At 38.7% G+C, this 25,911-nt stretch overlaps 1 protein-coding gene across 6 annotated transcripts in view; it reads right to left on the bottom strand.

Annotated features, from left to right (window-relative positions):
- Positions 1–25,911, bottom strand: part of Mkln1 (muskelin 1) — a 206,899-nt gene that overhangs the window by 7,242 nt on the left and 173,746 nt on the right. For 5 of the 6 annotated variants that reach the window (XM_090333313.1, XM_090333314.1, XM_090333310.1 and 2 more), the window contains 4 exons: positions 13,254–13,401; positions 12,329–12,443; positions 9,894–10,033; positions 5,131–5,233 (listed from right to left, as the gene is read on the bottom strand). In XM_090333313.1, the coding sequence (XP_090189439.1) occupies positions 5,131–5,233; positions 9,894–10,033; positions 12,329–12,443; positions 13,254–13,401 (506 nt within the window). Of the gene's footprint in view, positions 1–1,705; positions 1,816–5,130; positions 5,234–9,893; positions 10,034–12,328; positions 12,444–13,253; positions 13,402–25,911 lie in introns of those variants that run through there. The other variant, XM_090333311.1, reaches the window with a different exon arrangement.

The raw sequence follows: 25,911 nt of genomic DNA, 5'->3' as shown, positions 1-25,911 counted from the left end.
GCTTGAGCTCAAGGCTTGAGCACTGTCCTTGGACTTTCTCAAGGCTAGAGCTCTACCACTTGAGCCTCAGCACCACTTCTGGCTTTTATCTATGTATGTGGTACCGAGGAATCGAACCCGGGTCTTCATGCATGCTAGGCAAGCACTTTAACCACTAGGCCAAACTCCTGGCCCATATGGTGACTTTTCTTTCTTTAGACACAGTCCAGAGTCCTCCAACTTCTGATTCTTTTGCCTCATGCTTGGACCATCAGCATGGGCCATCACTTCTGAGTGATAATGCTGTTTTTTTCTGGATGACTATTACTGTTTTCCCAAATATTAGACCAAGTCCTGAAATTATTTTAATAAAACTAAAGTATGTGTTTATTAAGGAAAAACAAGTTGACTATAATAAAAGGGAAAAATACTCACATGGGACTTATCACATATGGATAGACTGATACTTTGGATGCTTATTGAATTTTTGGTATAATGTATTCATTATACTAACAAACATGCCCTTTATCTGATATCTCTGTTTTGTAAATCAAAAAATAAGAAAAGGCAGTTTATAGTCTATTCCCAAATAATAGATACATGCCTGGAATGTTGGCTGCATGGAAGGCAAAGGACAGGAAGATTAAGAATGTGTGGTCAGACTGGGCAAAGTTAGCAATACTCTATCCCACAGATGAAGTAAAAGCAAAAAGGATGTGGATGCAGTTTTAGGTAGTAAAGCTTAAGCTCTTCTGTATTTCCACACAGATTTTAGATTAAGTTTATGTCTCAATAATGACAAAAAAAATCTTAAGTTACCAGAATATTCATAGGAATTATATTAAGCTAAGCAAAAGACCACTCTGCAGAGAATGAGGACATTTAAACAACTTTTAGTTTTTCAATCCATAAATACTTCAAAATTTATTTAGGTTTTCTTTAATTCCTTCCTTCCTCCTTCCCTCTCTTTATACCTCCTTACTTCTGCTCTTTTAAGTATTGGGAATTGAGCCCAGAATTAGTGAGGCAAGTGCTCATGCTTTTATTTTTTTGTAAGAAAATATGGCAGAACTTTATTAAGTAAGAAAGTAGGAAAACAGACAAAAAGCAGACAAATCAATAAGCAGAAAGACAGAAGTGCACACCAAGAGTGTGGATACTCTCAAAGGGAATGATCAACCCTTTTAAAGCCTTTATTGTCTTTGAGACAGGGTATTGCTAACTTCGGTAGGGCTGGCTACAAACTCTCAATCCTTTGGTCTAGACCTTCTAAGATGCATCATCACACCTAATAGCCTTCACTAGTGTTTTATAACAGACTTATGGCTACAAATTTGCCATATTTTAATAGTATATATTTTATGCTTTCATTTCCTAAGCTGTTGGTTACCATAATCTCTCTGACTTCATTTCTGATCTCACGCAACTTACTTCTCTTACCATGTTACTTCAGAAGATTTCTTGTCATTCTAAACAATTAAAGAATGCTCCCATACTACAAGCCAAAACTTTGCCAGAAATTATCTTACCAAATTATCTGCTTAGATCACTCCCTACATCTTTAAATACTGGTACATTCTTATTTCTAATTGAGAAGTATTATCATTAACCTATTTGAGAGTGTAACTTCTCAATCTTCACTTGTGTACTTCTAGTCTCCTTCATACTTATAACATTTTTTTCATAACAATTAATTCTAATGGAATATATATACACACATAGATATATACATATATAAAACTTGTTTTATTCAATGCTTACTGTCTGTCTCTCCCACTAAGATGTAAGCACTGCCTTGGCAGGGATTCATTTGGTTTGCTGATGTATCTCCCATGCCTAGTGAATCAATATGCAGTTGTTAAATGAATGATACCAGTACTCTGATATTAGCAAAAGTACCATATAATTAATACAAAATGTGCTACACTGACTGAAAACTTGTTTTTCCATTTCCTTCACTATAAAATCCTCTCTGAAAATGATATCCTTTTCTAGAAAAAAAAATACTTTCCTATAAGGCTTATTTGAAGTTCATCACTAGAGACTGGAGGAAACAAATGCTTTGGTACACAGTTATACCCAACAGCTACTATCCTGATACAACCATTCTGTCCAAAACTGTACTTATCTATAATGATGATCACAAAATTAACCATATACACAAAATATTATGAAAAACAACAAGTTTTAGTTACTGAAAAGTCACTTAAATGAAAATCTTGTACAAGAGAAGAAAACCAAATTTTCTAGAAAATGATTAGGAGCAAGGCCTTCCTCTATTAAGTGGAACAATCCCCTAAAATGGCAATTTGCCACATGGACAAATAAAGTGTTTCGTATATTTCAGCTGATGAAATAGATTTCTTTCCCCAAAACAGAATGCTGTAATATAAAAAGGTTTAAAAGTTAAATCTGATGCCGGGTGCGGTGGCTCTCTCCTGTAATCCTAGTTACTCAAGAAGCTGAGATCTGAGGATTGCAGTTCAAAGCCAGCCAGAGCACAACAAAGCCTGGGAGATTTCTTTATCTCCAATTAATCACCAGAAAACTGGAAGTAGCACTGTGGCTCCAGTGGTAGGTCGGTAGCCTTGAGATGAAGAGCTCAGGGATAACACCCAGGCCCAGAGTTCAAGTGCCATGACTGACCAAAAAAAAAAAGTTAAATCTGTTTACACATTTTTTGGACAAAATAATAATCTTACTGACCAGAACAAAAATGTTTTCCATTTTCTGTTTTTATTTTATTTTTTGTGGGTCATGGGGCTTGAACTCTGGGCTTGGGTACTGTCCCTGGGCTCTTCAAGCTCAAGGCTACCACCCTACCCTGGAACCACAGCACCACTTCTCATTTTCTGTTGGTTAATAGAGATAAGAGTCTTTCAGACTTCATCCTCAGATCTCAGCCTCCTGAGTAGCTAGGATTACAGGTGTGAGCCACCATGCCCGACTTCCATTTTCTGTTTTTATATGCTGACAGAAAAAAGTTTTGAATAAGAATGTTTTTCTGAAATTTTCTGAGATGATTCTGATATTAACACATGCCACCATCTTACTAACTGGGGTTAATCAGCTCTTGATTAAGCTTTTATGACATGAAATGGGAGTCTATAATATGTAAAACATGAAATGTTATGATTTTAATTTTTTTTTTTTGGTGGGTCTTGGGGCTTGAACTCTGGGCCTGGACGCTGTCCCTGAGCTCTTCAGCTCAAGGTTACTGCCCTACCCCTGGACCTGGGCCATGTCCCTGGGCTCTTCAGCTTAAGGCTACCACCCTACCGCTGAGCCACAGCCCCCTTTCCTGGTTTCTAGTGATTAATTGGAAATGAGGCTCAGGTTTTATGTCTGAGCTAGCTTTGAACTTCGATCTTCAGATCTCAGCCTCCTACGTAACTAGGATTACAGGAGTGAGCCACTACACCTGACGCAAAATGTTATGATTTTTTAAAGAAAAAAAAATTTGTGGGGGGAAGAGGGTCGGTCTGTGGGGCTTGAACTCTGGGCCTGGGTGCTGTCCTTGAACTCTTCAACTCAAGGCTAGCGCTCTACCACTTGAGCCACAGTGCTACTTGCAAGAAAAAATTTTAAATGGAACTTGAGATATCTTCCTATCTGTATCTGTTCTACTCATCTTTAAGAATACTGTTTTGGTTGGCTGGGAAAAATGAGTATTCCCAGTTATGTTCATTTTATATAGGACACACAGAAGCCATAACAATATCTATTTATCTGTTAAATTCATTATCCAACAAAATTAACACTTCACAACAAAATAAACTCTTCACAACTATGTAGACTTATAAATCACAGCAAGTTAAACCAAACGTCTTCTTAGGAAAACCATGATCATTTCCTCTAATTTATACAGCATCATGAATTATTAATCTCAAAGAAGAGCAATGAACTGTCCTGACACATAAAGTTCTACAGTATATTCTGCTGATTTATGTAACTCGTGAAGAGTTTCAACTAATACTGGGTGAGAAAAATAGAATTCAACAACGAGAAACTATGAAAAAATATTTCTTGCAGGTATTGCTCTGAAAATACAATGAGCCTGTTACCTGGAAGTCTAAAACCCGTGTCGAAGCTGAAGGGAAGAAATTAAGCATGGCTTGATACTGCTATTACAAAGCCAGAGAAAAACAATAACTACTAAGGAAATAGATGAACAAGACACAACCATATATCATCAGCACTAATTGAGTGGGCTTCCCACTCATTTTTTAACCTTTAAAATGGATTACACGTCAGATATTATTAGATTAATAAGGATGATTGGCCAAAAGAAAAAAATGGCAAAAGTAATCTTGGAAGTTAGTGGAAAAAGAGGTTATAAAACTATGAAAATGGGACCAGGAGTTTGGCCTAGTGGTAGAGTGCTTGCCTAGCATGCACGAAGACCAGGTTTCGATTCCCTTGTACCACATTCATAGAAAAAGCTAGAAATGATGCTGTGGCTCAAGTGGTAGAAGCTCTAGCCTTGAGAAAGTGCTAAGGACAGTGCTCAAGCCCTGAGCCCAAGCCCAGGACTGGCAAAAAAATAAATAAAAACTAAAAATACAAAATCTTTAAGGGTTAGGGCGATAGCCTTGAGCTGAAGAGCTCAGGGACAGGGCCCTCGGCCCCAGAGTTCAAGCACCACCACAGACCCCCCCCCCCAAAAAAGAGCACAAAATCTTTAGAAATAGTTGCTTTTATCTCATGAAACAGAACAGCTAATTTCTAAGCTTTTCAAGGTCTATAGTCAAACTATACTGCATACAACATTCCTGTCACACTAAGAAAACATGGGACTCTACTGTCACCAACCCCTCTTACCCATCTCCCTACAATAAAAGGGAGTTTTCATTCCTTTCAAGAAATCTTATCAACAGAAAAGTTTATATTGAAACATTACATAGTTTTTATGTAAAAGAACCATGGAAAAAGTAAAACACAAAACTTGTAAGTTAAAACTTTATATTCAAATATTTGTTTTTTAATGCATCAAGGCTTTTCTGTTGTAACTTGTTCAATTTTTATCTCATTTGCTTTGTGACAATTTTAAGAGTAGTGTTATTGTGTTTTCTTCATTTTCCTTTTGAACAATCAAGCTAAAGACATTTAAAAAATACTCAATTTCTTAAGTTCACTACCATTTTTCATTACCTCTTTTGTCTCTTCTGGGTCTGAATGATCCACAGTTATATAAAGATCATTTTGCAGGTATTTCAAAGCACTAAGGGGATCCATTTGAGCCTTTTCTTCAAACCTAGAAAACAAAAGAATAACAATGATCATGAATTACGAGAAGTACCCTTAAAATGTAGAATGAGATATAATGCATATTCTGAATATCTAAAAAACTTGTATTTGGGAATCTACTGGAAGGATAATACCATGAAAACACTGGATTTTAGAGTCCTAGGAGATGTACTAACAATTCCAGTTGCCCATAAATAGTTGTCATACTACAAAACAGAGTTCTTCTTACCCTTCTCTTAAATCAAGAACAAAGCAGAGAATATGCCAAATATTTTACATAACACAACTGCAAAAGAACCCAGTGTGTTTAATCAAACCCAGGAGATGCAGAGTTGGAGGTGTGGCTCAGTAGTAGCATCTGCTTAGCAAGTATGAGGTCCTGCGTTCAAACCCTAGTAATCTGTTTAAAAAAAGAAAAATATCCAGGAAGTGGTGCTCTGGCTCAAGTGCTAAAGCACTAGCCTTGATCTGAAGAGCTTAGGGACAACACCCAGGCCCAGAGTCCAAGTACCACGATTGATCTACCCCCCCAAAATAAAAAAGATATGAAATAAAAATGCTTTCTTAGATTTACAGAATATGTTTAACCTAGCTTTGGAAACTGAAAATGTCATTAACATTGCTTAGACCTTTTTATATGGTACTGTGGTTTTGAACTCAGAGCCTTGTTCTTGCTAGCACTGCCTGCTCTCTTAAGAAATTTCTAGGCAGAAGTAATGTTATGTTACCCTCTCATACTCAACAGATTAGATGAGTGTGGCACCTAACCTAAGAGTATTTGTATCAAGCATGATCAGTAACTTATTGGCAGAATTTTCAATAGGGACTCTTTCTTCAAGGAATGCTCCTGGCTTTTTTTTTTTTGGTAGGTCATGGGGCTTGAACCTGGCCCGGGGAACTATCCCTGAGCTCTTCAGCAAAAGGCTCCTATCCAACCCTTGGACTAAGCCCCACTTCCAGAGGTTAATTGGAGATGAGTCTTAGGTCCTTTTGTGCCCACACTCACTCTGAACCTTGATCCTCAGATCTCAGCCTCCAGAGTAACTCAGCTAGGATTACAGGCATGAGCCACCACGTGCTGGTGAGGAATCCTCCCTTTCTTAAGAGAATTAAAAGGTGAGAAATAGGACACAATTGAGAAAGTAGTAAGTAGAGTCATGAAATGCTAGATTCTGTCATATATACATTTATCCAAGTTGTGGGTAGTCAGCTGAGCTGAAGTATAATTCAAGAGCTAAAGTACACATCCTAGCAAGCATGAGGCATTGAGTAACTTCCTCTCCCCATGCCCACAAAAAGTAGTCAGCTAAGTAGGAGTCAAAGAAGAAGAAGAAATGCAATGATTGAAATTCCTGATGACTAGAATTGTTCTAGTATCCAAAATAATTTTCTATTTGGATTCTAATAAATACTGAAAATATCCCTTAGTGTTATGGCTAGCCTTATGGCCACTATTTTGTTCAAGGCTGGTGCTCCACCAAGTGAGCCATACCTCCAGCTTGGCTTTCTGACTGTCATATGGATGGGCTCTTATGGACTTCTCTTTTGTGGCTAGTTCCAGATCTCGGCTACTACAGTACTTACACAGTTCTAAGCCACTGACACCAAGGCTCCCTGGCTAGTCTTAGAAACGAATTCATTCTGCACAAGCAACCTTAATCATATACTTACTTATCCTTTAAAAAATCCTCCAATTAACTTATTTTCCATTCTATTAAGTTCAATAAAGATATCAGTTTCTTGAAAGGTTTGTTCCTCCCTTGTCTTCTTCTAAGCTTCTTTTGGAAGGCCACAGCACCACTTCTGGCTTTTTCTGTTTATATGGTATTTAGAAATCAAACTCAGGGCTTCATGGATGGTAGGTAAGCACTCTACAACTAAGCCATATTCCCAACCCCACAGGAATTTTGTTTTGTTTTTGGTCAGTCGTGGGACTTGAACTCTGGGCCTGGATGATGCTCCTGAGTTCTTCAGTTCAAGGCTACTGCCCTACTCATTGAATCACAATGACATTTCCAGTTTTCTGGTGGATAATCAGATATAAGAGTCACAAAGTCATTCCCAGGCTAGCTTTGAACCAAAATCCTCAGGTCTCGGCCTCCTGAGTAACTAGGATTACAGGTGTGAGCTACCAGCACCTAGCCACAGGGAATAATTTTTAAAGAACTCAATTTGACTTTCTAACTACCAGTGTACTTCAAACAAAAGTAGAAAACAAAATCATTGCAGTATTTCTGAATTTGTCTTTTAATACAATAACTACTTAATAAAAGTTCCTCTTTCCTTTTTTTTAAAGGCACATTTAATTACTATCAAGAGTGCAACATAAAATGCCCAAGTACAATGAAGGAATACATTCCCCCATTAACACCAAAAACAGTGCTCTTTTAACATGTGCCTATTTGATGGGATAAGAGTTTAAGTTCACCACTGGAAAAATAATGCAGAAAACCTCATCATAGACATACAATCTAGTTATGAAACAAATGTTCATGTTTCAAACAGTTTAAAACTCAAGTTTGATACCACACACCTTGTTTGTACATTCCTCAGGTAAGATTGTCTGTTTTTTAAAAACACTGTAAACATATTGATTTAAGGCTCTGTTGAGGAATTCAGAGTTCTAAGCTAATCAATGAATTATTTACACTATCTGACATCGAGTACCTGATTTTTTCATGGCTATTCAAAGTTGGTTCTTACCAAGTGAAACCTTTAAAAGCAAAATTCACCTAATTTTAGTTTTAATCCATAGTTTAAGAATAATGAAGTCCACAGTCTTATCAATAAAAGTGAAGTGATATGCTGTGTCCCTAAGTCATTGTGCTCAAGGTTACAAGTGATAATATTCCAGCTTTTACATTTTATAGTAATTTTCTTTCTTTCCTTTTTTTTTTTTTGCCAGTCCTGGTGCTTGAATTCAGGGCCTGGGCACTGTCCTTAGACAATTTTTGCTCAAGGCTAGCACTCTGCCATTTGAGGCCACAGTGCCATTTCCGGCCTTTTCTGTGTATGTGGTTCCGGGGAATTGAATCCAGGGTTTCGTGCATGTTAGGTGGGCACACTATCACTAGGCCATGATTCCAGCCCTATCTTATAGTAATTTTACACATTCAATTCATGATTAAAGTAGAGGTTTTCAATCATTCAAATTGTCTGAAGACATAGTGTGCCACAGACTTAAAACATTTCTCTCCCTTGTATTTTCTTCAAACAGAAACGTTCCTCAAGTGTCTACATGTTCTAGAACGGGAATTTTTTGGAGGTGGCCTCTTCTTCAGAATAGTCTGATGTCAATCAGGCCTTTGAAGCAAAGGAAAGGGGAAGAGAGAAAGTTTAACAATGTGGACTTTTTTGGGGGGGTGGGGGGAGGGCGCCTAAAAGTTTGAGTCTTGGTATGAGAACCAGTAGTTGGCTGACCCCTCACAGCATTATTGCAGTGGGCCTGTCAGGGAAGTCTTGACTGAGGAGTATGATTTATTTACCTATCAGGCATAAACTTCCAGGCATTCAGTTCATTTGGGGCTTGTTCCAGTTTGTCTTTAGTCTTTTCCAGTTCATCTTTCATTCTGAGGAAAAGCAAGTTGATCACTGGGTCGACCATTTTAGATCTCAGTTGGGCAAGACTTGCTGTTGGACTTGCTTGAAGTACTAGATTTGAGCAGTACACTCTTGTATCACTTGTTGCTAGTCACATTACAAAGATGGTTTTGTCTTTAGGCGGACTCCTGCTGTTGCTGCTTTAGTTTTTCTTCAGACTCCCTTAAGATAGTTACATCATTTGAGTTAAGATCTGTGTACTTGCCCTCCAAAGTGTGGACATATGCTTCATACTGCTTCCATTTTAGGATTAACTCATCTCGTGCCATAACTTGGATGTCTGTTCACTCAGTTGGATCTTTTTAGAAATAGGCTTTTTTTGGTCATCTTGAGTCCTCTCCAGACCTGGGTGGGCTACATGGGCACTTGTCAGTTACCCAGGCACAGGGTTCAGTCCTGCTCTGGCAGGCGCTCCCTTTTACTTGCAGGTCTCATTGCCACAAAATATCAGCCTTTCCTTCTAAAGTGTATATCTTATTACAATCTAACATATATCAGTAACCCAAAGGACAGATACAATTTCCTACACTTTTTTTTAGTATTTTTTTTAATCTACTAAGACTGAAAAGCAAACACATTCTAGGAGACATATCGGAGAATGTTTGATTATTGAATTCTAGTTTTTCGGAGAATAATGTAAATTATTTTGTTTAGTTTTGTTTGGGTGTACCGTGAAACACCAAACTATAAAGATATGGTGCAATAATGATATCACCACACTCAATACTAAGAGTTAACCAGTCTCACATAGGCCATTATTCTAAAAGTTAGTCTAATGTATAGTGGGTAAGACTTGAATAGGCACAGTAACCTCACAGAAACTTTTTATGACATTTGCAAAATTTCACTTGCTCTATATTTTAAAATAAATTTATAATTTTATCAGTCACTCTGGAAGAAGACAGCAAAAAGTAGAATAACAGGGCATCTACAAAATATACAATATTCACAGGATTTACATTTTCTATTAATGTTACAAGCCTAGAGATACAATAGAAACTTTTATGTCCAAAGCTAGATAACAGCTGATAATGCAAAAGATTTTTCAGTAAATTATTTTTATATACCTGTGTTTCCTTATGAGGTACTTGCAATGTCTCAGTAAGTAATCTTTTGATGGTCTACACAATTTCAGTGACCAGAAGTCATCTAGTCTCATCTTGGGAGAGCAGGATTTTCCTGGATTCCCACCAAATAAATAATGAACCTATAATAAGCAGAATAAACTAAATTTGTAAAAACTCATACATTCTTAAGGAACTGCAGAAGTCATAGTAAAATGGTATTAGTACATAACAGATAATAACCTCCTTTGCCTCATTCATCTAAAAAATACCCTTAATTGCTTTTTCCAGTTCCCATTTTACTTTAAAGCATTACAGCTACTTTCCTATAGTACATTTTACATTAAAGTAGGTTACACTGTCAAAATTACAATGAAGTAGAAGGTAAAACAAGAGCAATAATAAAAGAAGGCAATCCCCAAGAGACAGTTCATAGAATATAACAAGTAACAGGGATTATCAAGTTAATATTTTTTGAAATCACACATGGCATATGTATGTACACATATGTATGTTGACATATGTATATATGGATGCATACAAACATATTTGTGTATGTGTATATATATATGTATATATATATATATATATATATTTTTTTTTTTTTTTTGCCAGCCCTGGGGCTTGAACTCAAGGCCTGGGCACTGTTCTTGGATTTTCTCAAGGCTAGCACTCTACCACTTGAGCCAACACACCATTTCCAGCCTTTCCTGTGTATGTGGTAGTGAGGAATTGAACCTAGGGCTTTGTGCATACTAGTCAAGCACTGTACCACTAGGAAAAGCTTCTGGCCCTACACATGGCATGTGGACGTGTGGACGTGCATGCGTGCATGCGTGCGTGCGCGCGCGCGTGTATAAATGTTGGTCATAGGGCTCGAACTCTGGGCCTGGGCGCTGTTCCTGAGCTTTTCAGCTCAAGGCTATTGCCCTACCCTTGGGCATTTTCCCTAGCTCTTCAGCTGAAGGCTACTGCCCTATCCTTGAGCCACAGCCTCACTTCCTGAGGTTAACTTCTAGAGGTTAATTGGAGATAAGAGTCTACCTGACTCCAGTGGTCTTTAGTGTCCGGGTTGGCTTTGAACTGAGATCCTTTAGATCTCAGCCTCTTGAGTAACTAGGATTATAGGCGTGAACCACCGTGCCCAGCACTTTTGGCTTTTTCTATATATGCAGTACTGAGGAATTGAACTCCGGCCTTCACCTTCTGCTTCAGCTTTGCCTTCGTGCATGCTAGGCAAGCTGTCTATCACTAGGTCAAGCTCCCTGTCCCTCTGTATAAAGTTTGAAGGCATCTTTCTCAACAGAGATGCCTTGAGAAAACTACTATTCAATGGCATTATGAAATATATTATCTCTACAATATTAGACAGATATTGATTAACCCTATAAACTGGGAATTTCAAGTGGAAGGACTTTTATTCACTCTCATCGTATCTTTAATCCAGATGTCTCAAACAATATAGCAGATACTTTCAACATTCATTGATGGCCTAGAAAGAATTTTGCTATAAACATCTTTATAATCTGAGTCTAACCTCTAAACTATGTATCCAACGTAAAAAACAAATTGGTTTTGGGGCCGGGAGTTTGGCCTAGTGGTAGAGTGCTTGCCTAGCATGCACGATGACCCAGGTTCGATTCCTCGGTACCACATACATAGAAAAAAGCTGGAAGTGATGCTGAGGTTCAAGTGGTAGAGCTCTAGCCGTGAGAAAGTCCAAGGACAGTGCTCAGACTGTCACACGACTAATGGAACAGAGGTCACTAATATGCTAAAACTATGAATCTTTTACTAGACATGCATGTTGAGGAAACAATAAGCCATGCTCTATATCTGACCTATGCAGCTAAGAGGCAGTCACTGACTATTTGCAAAAGAGGTAAAGTAGCTGGGAATGGTAATGCACATCTGTAAGTGTAGTACTCATGAGGTTGAGATAGGAAAACTATGAGTGAGTTTGGGGCCAGCCTGGCTACATAAGATCCTATCTCAAAAAAAAAAAAAAAAAAAAAAAAATTAAAGATGGCCAGGAGTTTGGCCTAGTGGTAGAGTGCTTGCCTAGCATGCACGAAGACCTGGGTTCGATTCCTTAGTACCACATACATAGAAAAAAAGCCAGAAGTGGTGCTGAGGTTCAAGTGGTAGAGAAAGTCCAAGAACAGTGTTCAGTATTCAGGCCCTGAGCTCAAGTCCAGGACTGGCACACACACAAAAAAAAGAAATTAAAGAAAGGAAAAATATCAGGAACTACGGACTATGCAAAAATGTTTATTCTCCTTAAAATGAAAACAGGAAAAAGTAATATTGAATGCCTATTAAGTGTCTGCTCTGTATTATACTTTTATTTAAATCCCTTACAATCAGAAAGGTATTGTTTGGGAATAATCTGAATTGTATAATATAGAATGTTTTACAGGTCAAAGTAGTTGGCATACCTTGTGTAACTCATCATAAACAAGCTGATGGGCAAATCTTGGACAAGGTTCTTCCTCCTGCAGACTTTTACTTGGATTATCCTTTGCAGCTTGATCATTTTTATACACACAAGACCTGTAAGATATTGCTTTTGATAACCTTCTACTCTAGAAAGTTAGCAGCAAATATAATTTTAAAATGACCACCAATGTCCAAATTACCAACAGAGAAAAAGTGTACTTGTTTACATCAAAGCTTAAAGTTCAACCCTGTTAGAACTGAGTTCTGAAACTCTTTGAAATTGTCATCAAATAGAGCACTTTGGAACAAGATATCTCATGCTATGAAACATAATACCTGCATATCAAAGCTAATACTTAGGACTGAAAGGAAAAGTGATCCCGTTTGTTTGCAATAAAAAGATGCATAATATAGTGCTTTCATTTTGGCTGCAAATAAATGTCCTATTTAGAAAAAAGTAATTCCTTAGCTGATGAGCACTACTCTCCTTTGCTGGGGTGGGGTGGAAATGGGGTTTGAGCTCAAGGCTTTGCAGTTGCTAGACTGGCCCTCTACCATTTGGGCCAAATTGCCAAGCTTTGCTTTTTTGCTGGTTATTTTGCAGATAGATTCTAGCAAACTTTTCTGCCCAGGTGGCCTCAAACCACGATTCTTCAGATCAAGTGGCTAGGATTAAAGATGAAAGCCACTGGTGCTCAGCTGGCTCAGCTACTCTCCAGAGGAGATAATTTGTAGTTTTTCTGTTCTAGAAAATATTCACATATGGGGCAATCATGGAATTTGAGAGTTAAATAATCTGCACAAGCTGCTCTCAAAGTCAACTATCAATACCAGTCCTATAAAATGCTCTATGATTAAAAACCCACATATACTCAACAACCTCATATAAATATCACATTAGATTATCAGACAAGAAATCCTTACCAACTATTCCTCACAATGTCATAAATCCAGAATGAATTTCTGACATTCTCTTCCCTCTTTTCTTTGTCTTTGCTGAGCCCAGACAAGACATGTATTTCATTCAGTTCTGGATCAATAGTTGCTCTCTGTGTGAATCCTGTCATTGGAACTATAAATCAAGGGGAAAAAAAATAAGATGGTAATATTCATGTAAGATAACAGATTAGTACTAATTTTTAAAAAGATTATATATCTTTATTTTCCTGTGTGTCCACAGTATTTATCATCTAGCATCTTTCATAATAAATGCAACCTTCACATGGCAGAGATTATTTTATTCATTATTATGTTTCTAGTATTCTGTTTCTAGTGCCTAGGACAGTGCTTGGTATAAAAGAGTTATTTCTGGAAACAATAAATGAATACTAACTACCAACATGGAGCTAGACTGGGAAAGGAGATATGACAATAGATAATCTTTTTAGTATAAGTTGGGAAAGGGTAATGTTGCAATTAATTGATTTGATTTAGTACAAGGACCAGTTCTAGTAGTCATAGGGTTGTGAGTTTGGCCTAGTGGTAGAGTGCTTGCCTAGGTTTGATTCTTAGGTACCACAAACATAGAAAAAGCTAGAAGTGGTGCTGCAGCTCAAGTGGTAGAGCTCTAGCTTTGAAAAACCCAAGGACAGGACCCCTAAGTTCAAGCCTCAAGACTGGCACCCCCCACAAAAAAAACAGAGATAAAATATTCAAATACTGACTTGAAAAACGAAAAACTTAAGACAAAAAAGACCCTATAGATTTAATAAGGTTTGAATCCTTTAAAATATTTGTTCATGACATATAAAAATATCCAAGGAAAAATGAAAAATTCTGTGGGCACAATGGCTTACGCGTGTAACCCTAGCTACTCAGGAGGCTGAGATCTGAGGATTGCAGTTCAAAGCCAGCCGAGACACTAACATCCAGTAAGACTCTTAACCCCAATTAACCTCTAGAAAACAGGAAATGGGGCTGAGGTTCAAGGGGTAGGGCAGTAGCCTTAAGCTGAAGAGTTCAGGGACAGCACCCAGGCCCAGGGTTCAAGCCTTATGATGGACAAAAAAAAGAGAAAAAAAAGAAAAAAATTTCTGAGGTATACTATACATTTCATGTTCTTAGGTAGCTTAATTTCCCCACAGTAATGCTTCAGTTTTCTAGAAAATCTAGTCACTTTGCAATACTCAGTAATTTGTAAAAATACAGATACAACAAACGCAATTTTAAATTTAGAAATATTTAGTTGAATTTCATGCATAATCCATACACCTTATAGTTTGCACAGCCATACATAACCATATTTTATAATATACTTGTTACAATATAAAAGTCACTACTTCAATACTATACTTCCAGTTACCATATACTCAAAAAATTAAATAAATAGATTGTATATATTTAAATAAATCTAGAAGACCAGGGTGGACATGCTAGTTGTATTGATACTTATTTTTTACTTTTTTTTTTTTTTTTTTTGCCAGTCCTGGGCTTGGGCTCAGGCCTGAACACTGTCCTTGGACTGTCTCAAGGCTAGCACTCTACCACTTGAGCCTCAGCACCACTTCCTGCTTTTTTTCTATGTATGTAGTACCGAGGAAACGAACCCGGGTCTTCGTGCATGCTAGGCAAGCACTCTACCACTAGGCCAAACTCCCGGCCCCTTATTTTTTACTTTTTCAAGGGCAAATAATCCAGTTTTTTTTTCTTAGTTTACATTAAAACATATGTGACTCTTTAAAGCTCTATTTCATCATTTTGGGATATACTATTCAAACACTTTCCAATAAAGATATAAAATTATATCAACATACCAAACATAATATGCATGAAAAATAAACCTGTGATTATATGAACACATATAAAAAACCCCTTTTTTGAAGTAGGAAGTTAAACCTAGGCAAATGTTCTACCACCCAAGAGTCATGCTCCCTGATCTTTTGTTTGTATTTTGTCCCCAAGAAAGGCACCAATAACTTTGTCTATGCCAGCCTTAAACATGTGATCCTCAGGCCTGTACCTCCCAAGCAATACGTATGTATCATTATACCCCACTTACTAAAAACAGCAGTTGGAATCATACTGATAAGTGAGGCCACAGTCAAGAAAAAAGTCAGCTCTATGAACTAGAGAAAAAGATGGAGCCAGGCGCAGTGGCTCATGTCTGTAATCCTCCCTACTCTGGAGGCTGAGATCTGAGGATCAAGTTTCAAAGCCAGCCCAGGCACTAAAGTCCAGTAAGACCCTTAGCTCCAATTAACCTCTAGAAAACCAGAAGTGGCGCTGAGACTCAAAGGGTAGGGCAGTAGCCTTGAGCTGAAGAACTCTGGGACAGCACCCAGGCCAAGAGTCCAAGCCCCACCACTGACCACCCCCCCAAAAAAGAAAAAAAGATGGAAAATGTCCATACAATTCATCAAATAGAAAAAACAGAAATAGACTGTGGGGAGGTTCTCATGAATAGCTCCTATCTTAATGTTCATTACCATTCCTTCATCATAATTTCATTTACTTGAATTTTGATTATAATTTATCACAGACTTGGTAGCATCTCCTAGATTTTGAGTCTTACTAAAGTGCCCAAGATGGACTCAAATGTGAGCATCTAAGTGAGGGCTGGGATTTCAAATAAATACTACCATGCCTGGCATCCTTTCACTGATTTTGAATTCAGAGAAATAAAATTCCATTATTTAATTAATTCAACTTTAAGATGTTTTTCTCTTTTTCTGGAATTCCTGCTAAGATGTTGGTACTTGCATAATTATTCTCTTTATTTTTTTCTTATGCATTTTTTACCTCCTTAATTTTTCCCCTAATTTTTATGGAAAAGTTGCCTAGTCTTTCAATTGATTTTAGTTCATTCATACCCTATTTGTATGTATATAGTTCAGTTGTATTTTCTATATAGGACAGTTTCATTTGGTTGTTCTTTCATGCCCCCCCCCCACACTCCAGTACTGGTGTTGGAATCCAGTGCCTGCTCCTCACAGGTACCTCAGCTACTTCAGTTATGCCTCCAGCCTCCTTTTGCCTTTGTTATCTTCCTATCTTCCCTCCCTTCATGTTTAGACCCCAGAGGCATACATTTACTTGAATGAGAGCTCTAGGAAGGGTTCTAGGAAGGTTATTTGAGGCTGACCTGTTTTTCCCTCAGTCCTTCTGGCTTTTTCTGTGTATGTGGTACTGAGGACTCGAACCCAGAGATTCATGCATGCTAAGCAAGTACTCCACCTACCACTAGGCCACACTCCAGGCCATGCCTTTGTTATTTTCTTTTTTCTTTTTTTGCCAGTCCTGGGCTTGAGCTCAGGGCCTGAGCACTGTCCTTGGCCTTTCTCAAGTCTAGAGCTCTACCACCCGAGCCTCATCATCACTTCCGGCTTTGGGTCTTCATGCATGCTACGCAAGCACTCTTACCACTAGGCCGAACTACTGGCTCCTAAAGTTATATTTTTAAAATTATGAATAAAATTTATGTATAAGCAACTTTACTATTTGAATTATGCTTTTTTTTTTTGGTTGATCGTGTTTTGTGCTCTACTACTTGAGCCACACTTCTACCCAGCATTTTCTTGTTGGTTTTGGAGATGGGAATCTTTCAGACCTGCCTGTCCCAAGTGGCTCTGAACCACAGTGGCTCTAGAGCTCAGCTTCCTAAGTAGTTAAGACTACAGGCATTGCTACTAGTGCAAAGCTTGTGCTTAAAGGTGGAATTTTAATCCTCTCACACTTGCTTTTAAGTATGTGTAATTTAAATATTTAAGGTAACATATACAAAATATTCTATAGATCATATAATACTATATTCCTTTTGGATTAAAATTCTGTACCCCATTTAGTGTTTTGCAATTCCATCATATCTCCAATTGTTCTACTCACATTTTCTCCCCAAAACATTCAGCATTAACAACTTTTTCTTGTTTTCTATGTTTTTTTTAATGTTTACTTGTTTATTTGAAATAGGAAAGGGAATGGGGGGAAAACAAGATGATTGGGAGGGGGTGGGAGGAGGGAAATGGGGACAAACACATAAGAAGGGGTGTCAATATGTGATAAAATAATGCACCTGCGATCTAGTGTATGTAACTGTAACCCCATTACCCTGACAATAAAAATAAAAAAAAATTAGTCTTCTTTTGTGGCTTCCGAATGGCCTCAGTGGTCCCTCCCTTCTTTTCCCGAGTGCATCTCTCACTCTGCTTCTTGTGCCTGTATTTTGCAAGGGACCCCCCTCCCCCAACCCTGAGGATTCTTCTTTCTCAAGAGATGAAGGGTTTAATTTCTGTAAGGTGATGTTTCATTCTGATTCATGTTTCTATGGTTTTTTTATTACTATTTTTTCATTTCAGTACCCCCATCATGGCCTTTAGTATTCAAACAAGAAAATTTTCTATTACTGGTTCAGAGTTCAGTGCATTCTGAAAATGCAATTGACTATACCATAAATGTACCAAATATAACATGAAATGATTAATATATACAATACTGCAGTGTAAGCTTTAGATAAAATGAATGTTATGAAATTATATTAACGTATGCCATAAAATAATAACTATCACTATTATAAAGTAGTAATATAAAATTGTGGCATTACTGCCTACCTTCCTTTGTAAAGAACTGACTGTAGTAACCCTTTCCCGCACCCCTTCCTTGGTAACCAATGGACTCTTAGATGTCCCGAGAGCTTGGGTCACCTCCCAGCAGCTTCTGTTCTGTCTGGCCTAAAGTTAATTCCTTTTCTTCCACAACCCATTTTAATTAAGCTTTCATGCCCCAAAGTATGTTTTAGAGGATAGTAACCCAGGTGTCTGGATATTAATTATCCCAAATTCACCATCTGCATCTGTTTTGTAGAAGAAAGGAAGGTAGGGCTCATCACCCAAGGCTGCAGATTCTGGTTGGTGCTGGCTATCAGGCAGCAGAGCTACCACATGATCTGCAGTGGGGTTTATCCAGGGTCCCAGGCACCCTAGTGTCTTCATGGACAGGCTTCATGTTGTCTTCAAAATCTTGCTGTTCCTGTAACTTCAATCTTCACGAGGCCAGAAAGGTCTAAGGTATCTTCAGCAGGAAGTCTGGGCAGCTGTCAGCATCTTATCCTTGTACTCTGTGCCCTCACAAGGCACGAAGCAGATTTTCATCTTCTTCTTGGTGTTGTGCTTCCTCTTCCCAAATACACCATAGATATAGCTCTTGGAGGAGAGAGCCTGGTGCTCCAGCTTTCTCTGGCAATGGGTCGCCGGGTTACTCAGGCACCTGCTCCTGCATCTGTCAGCAGAGCTTCATTTTGATTCAGCAAAGGATAATGGTTCAAGGTAAAAATCCCACATGGTTTGAGGGTTGGTTACATTCTCTGGGACAATCACATTACGGGGAGTTGCCTCTTCTTCCTTTCTTCTTTGCTCACTCCTTCACCTCCCCTAGGGAAAGTCAGAAAGCTCAGATGGGCCTGCAGCTGCTTGTTCTGATGTCTTGTTTCTTCCAGGCACTTCAGAGTATCCTGTAACTTTTTACTTTCTATCTGGGCCCCAATTTGCTCTGCAGCTGTTCCTGCTTCAGTAGCTGGGTCTGTCTCAACAGATGTTGCTATAGGGCTTCCTTCTCTGAGGTCAGCTGTTGATTAGAGGCTTTGACCTCCTGTAGCTGGGCAAGGTACTGGTCATGTAGCTTCTGCAGATTCTGAGCTGCTAGGCTTTTCAACTTGGTTATTTTTTCTCTTTCTCCAAACTTCTCTAGCTGGCTTAGCTTCTACAGATTTGTCTCCACAAGCTGCTCTGATTGCAGAATGCTGGCAAGCTCACCACTTAGCCTCTGGAAGGCTTCCTGCAGATGGGCTAGCTGATCTTTCAGTTCCCAGTTGTGCACAAGTGTGCATCTCATAGTCTCAGGTTTCTTTTCCATTGTCTCAAGGATTTTGTGCCAATCTTTGGCAAGTTGATCCCATTCATTAGCCTTCTCCCTCCAGTATTAGCCACTCCTACTGTTCCAGATTTGGAGACTGAGGCTCTAGTTTTCCTGTACCTGTATGTGAAGTTGTTCCTCCTGGTCCTTGAGCTCCTTCTGCCACTAGAGGGCCTGGGCTTACAGCTGCTGCTCAGCCTGAGATGGCTTGAGGACTATAGGAACGGCAGCTCTGACACCTGCTTTCTCAGTTTCACTAGGTGATGGTCTCAGTACAAAACCTGCTTCACACCTTGCTTTTTCTCCTCCCTCAGTTGGCGTATCTACTCCAGGAGCTGCTGGACCTTCACCTTCTACCTGTTACTCTACACCCTCAAGTCCTCCACAAAGCTGTCTCCGTCCTACATTAATTCTCTTACCAACTCTTCTATGCTGTCTAGTTGTCTTTCCAACTCTGCCTGCTCCACTAGTGCTTATTGTAACCTGGGAGTTTTAATCATGGTGGCCGGCCTTCTGTGTTAGGCACACTTTCAGCCTCTCCTGCAGCTCAGTGTTCTCTTCCTCCAGGTTGTTACAGCTTCATGTCATTCAGGCTCTAATGAGCTCTAGGTTGTTCTCATTGGTCCCATTCTGCATGATGGAGACTGCAGAACTCTAGCTCTGTAACATGCTGTGGCAACGCCTGCAGGTGGCTGGAAGGCCCCTCATGCTTCAGTTCTTTCATTGGCTACCTGCTGCACAAGGGTCAGGGCAGATTGTAAATCAAATCTTTCTCTGAAACCAACATCTGTACTGTTAGCTTGTGGAGCTATAGCTGTTCTCTATGCTTCCTAAACATACGACATCTTCTCATTTTCTTTCCCAGTTGCTCCTGCAGATCTTTCATTTCCTGCTTTAGTTGTTCAATTTCACAGGTAGAGCTACTGGTTTTGTATTCTGCTGGAGTCCAGGGCAAGCAAGTGTTGGTAGTGCCATTCTAGGTCCTCGATGTTATTGGGACATATGAGACTCTTAACCCTAGAAGCTCTGATAGGGCCCAATGGAGGGGGAGGCAGAGTCTGCATGTTCTTTGGTCACATAGTCATTTGAATGACAGACCACAATGCTGTTTGTTTTGGGGTTACCTCCCTTTTCAATGTTCTTCTTTTTCTTGGATTTTGCTGTATGTATTCTTGCAGTAGTTTCTTTCCTGAAGCTTTTTTTTTTTTTCACTTTGTCCAGTGCTTGCACAAGGTAAGTGAGTGGGGCCACATTCCCAGGCTTTCTGAAACTTCCTCTCCTCTCACAATCACTACCAACTATAACTATTTACTATTGTAACTCTGAAATCAGCTCTATTCTTTCTATTACCCTGTAGCACCTCTACCTCTCTCTACCACTGCTAGGGGATTAGCAGTGCTACTAGGCAGTATGGAATGTGGGCACGGACTCAATTTTTGTATTCCACTGGTCAGAATGAGACATGAAAAAACAGAGCTGTGACCAGAATCCTGTGATTCAGATTGAATGCTTGGAGGCACAATGACATTTATATCTATAGTCCCTCCCCTCTAGCCCAACCTACAAGAGTAAAGAAACAGCTCCCTCTGGGTGCCTTACTCTAAATCCTTTGTAGCATATGCAGCCACTAAGATATTAGGGACATGCTGTAGAGTATCCCTAAAAGAGGGCATCCAGACTCAGACTGACATCTTTAAAATTCTGTTTTGTTCTTTCTCACTAGGATTTCTAATGACCCACTATCCTCTTTGGCTAGTGCCTGTATTTCTAGATACTTGGGAAGCTGAGTCAGGAAAATCTTAGTTCAAAGCCAGCTCTTCTCCCAGCTGATGGAAGCTGAGATGGATTTCACTTCTTGTCCATGCCTGAGCCACCTATGACAGAAAAACCTGCAAGACTCCACTCTTACAGAAGCAGCTTGGTATGGTGAGTCATACCTATAAGCTACTTCTTTTACTCTTCTAGGAGCCCTCAGCTTCCAGCAGCAATGGCCAACCTCTTCTGTCTATGATACAGATCTTCAGGAAAGTCAATCACAGAGGCATGTAATTCTGTAGTTGGTTACTCCACTCCTCTTCCATACCAAAGATAAAACTGCTTTCATTTCCAAATGCTAAATGGCATGATGGCCTTGCTATCTTTCCAATACTTCCTACTAGTTCCCAAGGCTGAAAGTTGCATGTAAGATGGTCCTCCATACATTCCATTTCTATCTTTGGCTCCATGGGTAGGGATTCATTCCACTGTGCAAGTAATTGCCCTTCCACGACACAAACAGAGTCAACTTGTTCGACCTCAGTGAACCCATTTGGTCTTCCTTCAGAGTAGACTTTCTCTGTCCCCTTGGATCCAACATGGTAGCTGAAGTCCCCACTGCTCAGGCTGTAGCCTAACAGCTCACCTTGTCTGTGTTCCTCACCACTGAGAGACTATAGCCACAGTGAGCAATAATAGTGGTCACAGTGGCAGCAGCTATGTCTCCATTTGTAAATAATTTTCATTTTAAAAACATTAAATATTTCCATAAGCTTGTAACCAAGTAAGCTTCTACTCTAACAAGATAGGAGGAAGAAAATTATTACTACAATTTAGTGGCAAAGTAACTAAATACACATACAAAACAGAAATAGTAAAACTTAGTTCCACTGAAAATTAAGAACTATCATTCCTAGCTCAGAAATGAACTGATAGAAAACTATTAGTGTCAGTCTTGTCAAATGGTCAAGATTGAAAAGGATTTCGACCTTTTAGATCAAAGTCTATGTCTAAAAAAGGGTCAAAAATCATAAGAACTTATTATTACACTATTTATGTTTAGTGCTAAGAAGCACAATAAGCACACTTGTAGGGCCAAAATTAAAATAAGATTTTGTTTTTAAAGTTCTCATGAGAACATTTATGGATAAATCAAATCTTTTTTTTTTTTTTTTTTTTTTGCCAGTCCTGGGCTTGAGCTTAGGGTCTGAGCACTGTCCTTGGACTTTCTCAAGGCTAGAAGCTCTACCACTTGAGCCTCAGCACCATTTCCGGCTTTTTTCTATGTATGTGGTACCGAGGAATCAAACCCGGGTCTTCATACATGCTAGGCAAGCACTCTACCACTAGGCCAAACTCCCGGCCCCTTGGATAAATCAAATCTTATAGATATAATTCACACAGCCCTCCTAGATGTAATTCACAGATTAATAGCAGAAGGGAATGAAGTTTACTATCAAAGTTTGTGATAGATAAAGCTTTAAGATCAATCGGTTCAGACTCGTCATTTTCCAATGAATGAACAATTCTAGAAGTTACACAATTTTGCCAAAGTAGCAGAATGATAAGACCCAGATGAAGAAAGATGAAGATTTTTGCTCTCAATCCATTATTCTTTCAATTATACTAATTTGCCAAAATTGTTAGAACAGAATGAAATAAGTAGAGACAGGTACAGGAAAAAAAAGAGCAGGCAGAATTTAAGAAACTAAGCAAGTAAACATGTAACTACCACAGAACAGAGGGTACAGGTTTTAGGGTTCCATATCATCAGTGCATAACATCTGGCAAATGGTGAAAGCTCCACACATTTCTTATCCTGAATGAAAACAGATTTGAGAAAGTAATCTATAGTCAATCATGAAGCTCTGCGACAGATCATCTTCTAAACATAATCCTCAGTTAGGGTTAAATACAGAGCTTACATTTGGGGAATCTGCTGAAATCCTTGTGTTCAGTCTTATTGCTAAAAGTTACTCAGACACAAACCCAAATGTTAGACATGCTGAATTTTGATGTAATTTTCTATGTGTTAGACTCATTTGCTACTAAATCCTTTCTAAGTAGCTGCCAGTCCATTGATTTAAATTGTAATTTCTGAAGAGAACAAAACTGTTATAGTCAAGTTAAAAAATAAGTTAAAAGTTCCCTCGGATCCTGAAATGTTAAATCTAAGACATTATATTTGAATAATTATAACAAGCAATGATTTAGTATTATAGTATCTGACATATAAAATTATAGTAAGCAAGGTGGGATTGTAAACTAGTTCAGCCACTCTGGAAAGCAGTGTGGAGGTTTCTTAAAGAACTGAAAACTGACCTTCCCTACGATCCCGCCATACCACTTCTGGGCATCTACCCTGAACATCATAACCCAAGATATGATAAGGACACCTGCTCAGCTAGGTTTATCTCTGCACTATTCACAATAGCCAGGTGATGGAAACAATCCAGATGCCCTACTGCAGATGAATGGATACAGAAAATATGGTATATATATACAATGGAATTCTACATAGCCAACAGACAAGATAAAATAATGGCATTCGCAGGGAAGTGGATGAATCTAGAGCAAATCATGTTGAGTGAGACAAGTCAAGACCAAAGGAATAAAAGGCGCATGGTATCCTTAATATGTGGCTATTAGATCCAAACAGTACAAGAGCGAGGACTCAATATTTGCATACCCAATGCTATGGACATGGTATTGGAAATATAAACATAACTACATAGATATAAAAACCTATGACTGTCTATAGACATAATGTTTTACTTCATAAATATGTATCTATGATATACAAACCCTTAGCCTAATGTTGATTATGTTCTAAAAACTAAGTGCCAGTGATTGTATATAGATTCCCTTCTTGAACACTTGTTCATTAAACATGCCATTTGAAATATGATGTAAAAATCAATGTTAATAAATTCTTTAATAAAAAAGAAAAAAAATTACAGTAAGCAATAGCCATTTGACTCTTAGAAATATATTGTCTCTAATTGGTGATCTCAATAGTTCAAGCAAATTTATATCATAATTTCAAAGAATTCAAATTAAAATTCATATTATAAATGCAGCTTTAATAAAAAATAACCCTGATTAGTGAATTATAAACACAGTAATTACGTGTTAAGTCCATCTCAAATTACAGTAATTTACTGTAGCAAAAAAGCTTTAGAAAAACAGCTCAAAAACAATAGACTGGTTATGTAAGTTACAATCTACATACATACTAGAAAAAAAAAAGGATGTTGTCTAAGAATATGCAATGAAGCGGAAATTTAAATACTATCCTGTTTCATTTTTTTTTTTGGGGGGGGGGGCGGTTCATGAGGCTTAAACTCAACCTGGGTGCTGTCCCTGAGCTCTTTAGCTCAAAGCTACTGCCCTACCCTTGAGCCAAGCCCCACTTCCCATTTTCTACAGGTTAACTGGAGATAAGTCTCCAATCCTTTTGTTCCCTGGTTAGTTTTGAACCTTGATCCTCAGATCTCAGCCTCCTGAGTAGCTAGGATTACAAATGTGAGCCACCACATCCGGCAAAGTAAAAAGTTTTGTTAGCTGTCACTTGTTTTTCTTGGAAAGTAGTTCAGTATAGTAGAAAGCACATATTCTTTGCACTCCATTTCTTAAACATCATGCAGAATCTTGGAATCTGAAGGTATAGGGTTCCACAGGGACCATCACTGAAGAAAACCACAGATGTTCAGGAATACTCAAACTGACATATACCATATATACAGGAAGCTGAGCATTCACAACATGAAACTGCATAAAGTAGGCTACATTATTGGCACAAAAATTTCTGTTGTACCTTTTTATTGAATCTGTCAATACAAGTCTCGTCTCTCAAGCTGGGCATGGAAGCTCACACCTGTAATCCTAGCTACTCAGGAGGCTGAGATCTGAGGATTGCTGTTCAAAGCCAGCTTGGGCATTAAAGTCCAGTGAGACTCTTATCTCCAATTAACCACTAGAAAACTGGAAGTGGGGCTGTGGCTCAAGGGGGTAGGATGGTAGCCTTTAGCTAAAGAGACCAGGGACAGCATCCAGGCCCAGTGGTAGGGCGGTGGCCTTGAGCTGAAGAGCTCAGGGACAGTGGACAGGCCCAGAATTCAAGCCCCACAAGTTACCCCCCCCCAAAAAAAGAAAGAAGTTGTTCCTTGCTATAATATGGTTCTCATAATTCACTTATTAGGGTTTCACTCTATTGCAGGCTTAAAAAAAATGTAAATAGTGATATCTCACCTATCATGGGAGTTATGTTCCAGAGACCCCTTTGATAGCTGAAAATCTCCCAAGTAGCAATAAGTGAACCAAGATATAGTAAGGGATGACTACCTAACATAAAAAAAGATGTATTTTAAGCCAGGCATGGCGACACATGCCTGTAATCCTAGCTACTCAAGAGGCTGAGCACTGAAGACCTTGGTTCAAAGCCAGCCCAGGCACTAAGGAACTTGAGACTCTTATTTCTGATTAATCACTAGAAAACAGGAAGTGGGGCTGTGGCTCAAGGGGTAGGGCAGCAGCCTTGAGGTAAAGAGCTCAGGGGATAGCACCCAGGCCCAGAGTTGACGCCCCATGATCCCCCCCCCCCTCACACACACACACACACACACACACACACACACACACACACACACACAAAAGATCTACTTATGTATAACAGTAAAAGGAAAAGTAAATTGAGCAATTTCTAGTCCTATTGCTCAAATTAGGCATTTAAATCATTAGGCATTAGTCAAGCCACTCTTCTGAGTATAGTAATCACTGATAAAGCAACTCCTAAATTGGAAAAGTATATAAAACCTTTAATAATGAACAGGACATTAATTATTATGCCAGGGCAATAAGTATAAACTGGTGAAACCAATTAGTTTATTACTAGAGAAGAAACGTTCTAGATGCTGATTTTATAAACTCACATTACTATTAATTATACAAAAATCTCCTTTAGAATAAAGATATACCCTATTAT

The sequence above is a fragment of the Megascapheus bottae genome, chromosome 5 (genome assembly GCF_031878675.1).
Source record: "Megascapheus bottae isolate mThoBot1 chromosome 5, mThoBot2.hap1, whole genome shotgun sequence".
NCBI lineage: Eukaryota > Metazoa > Chordata > Mammalia > Rodentia > Geomyidae > Megascapheus > Megascapheus bottae.
Note: the sequence above shows the minus strand (reverse complement) of the source record. Positions and strands in the feature narration are given on the sequence as shown.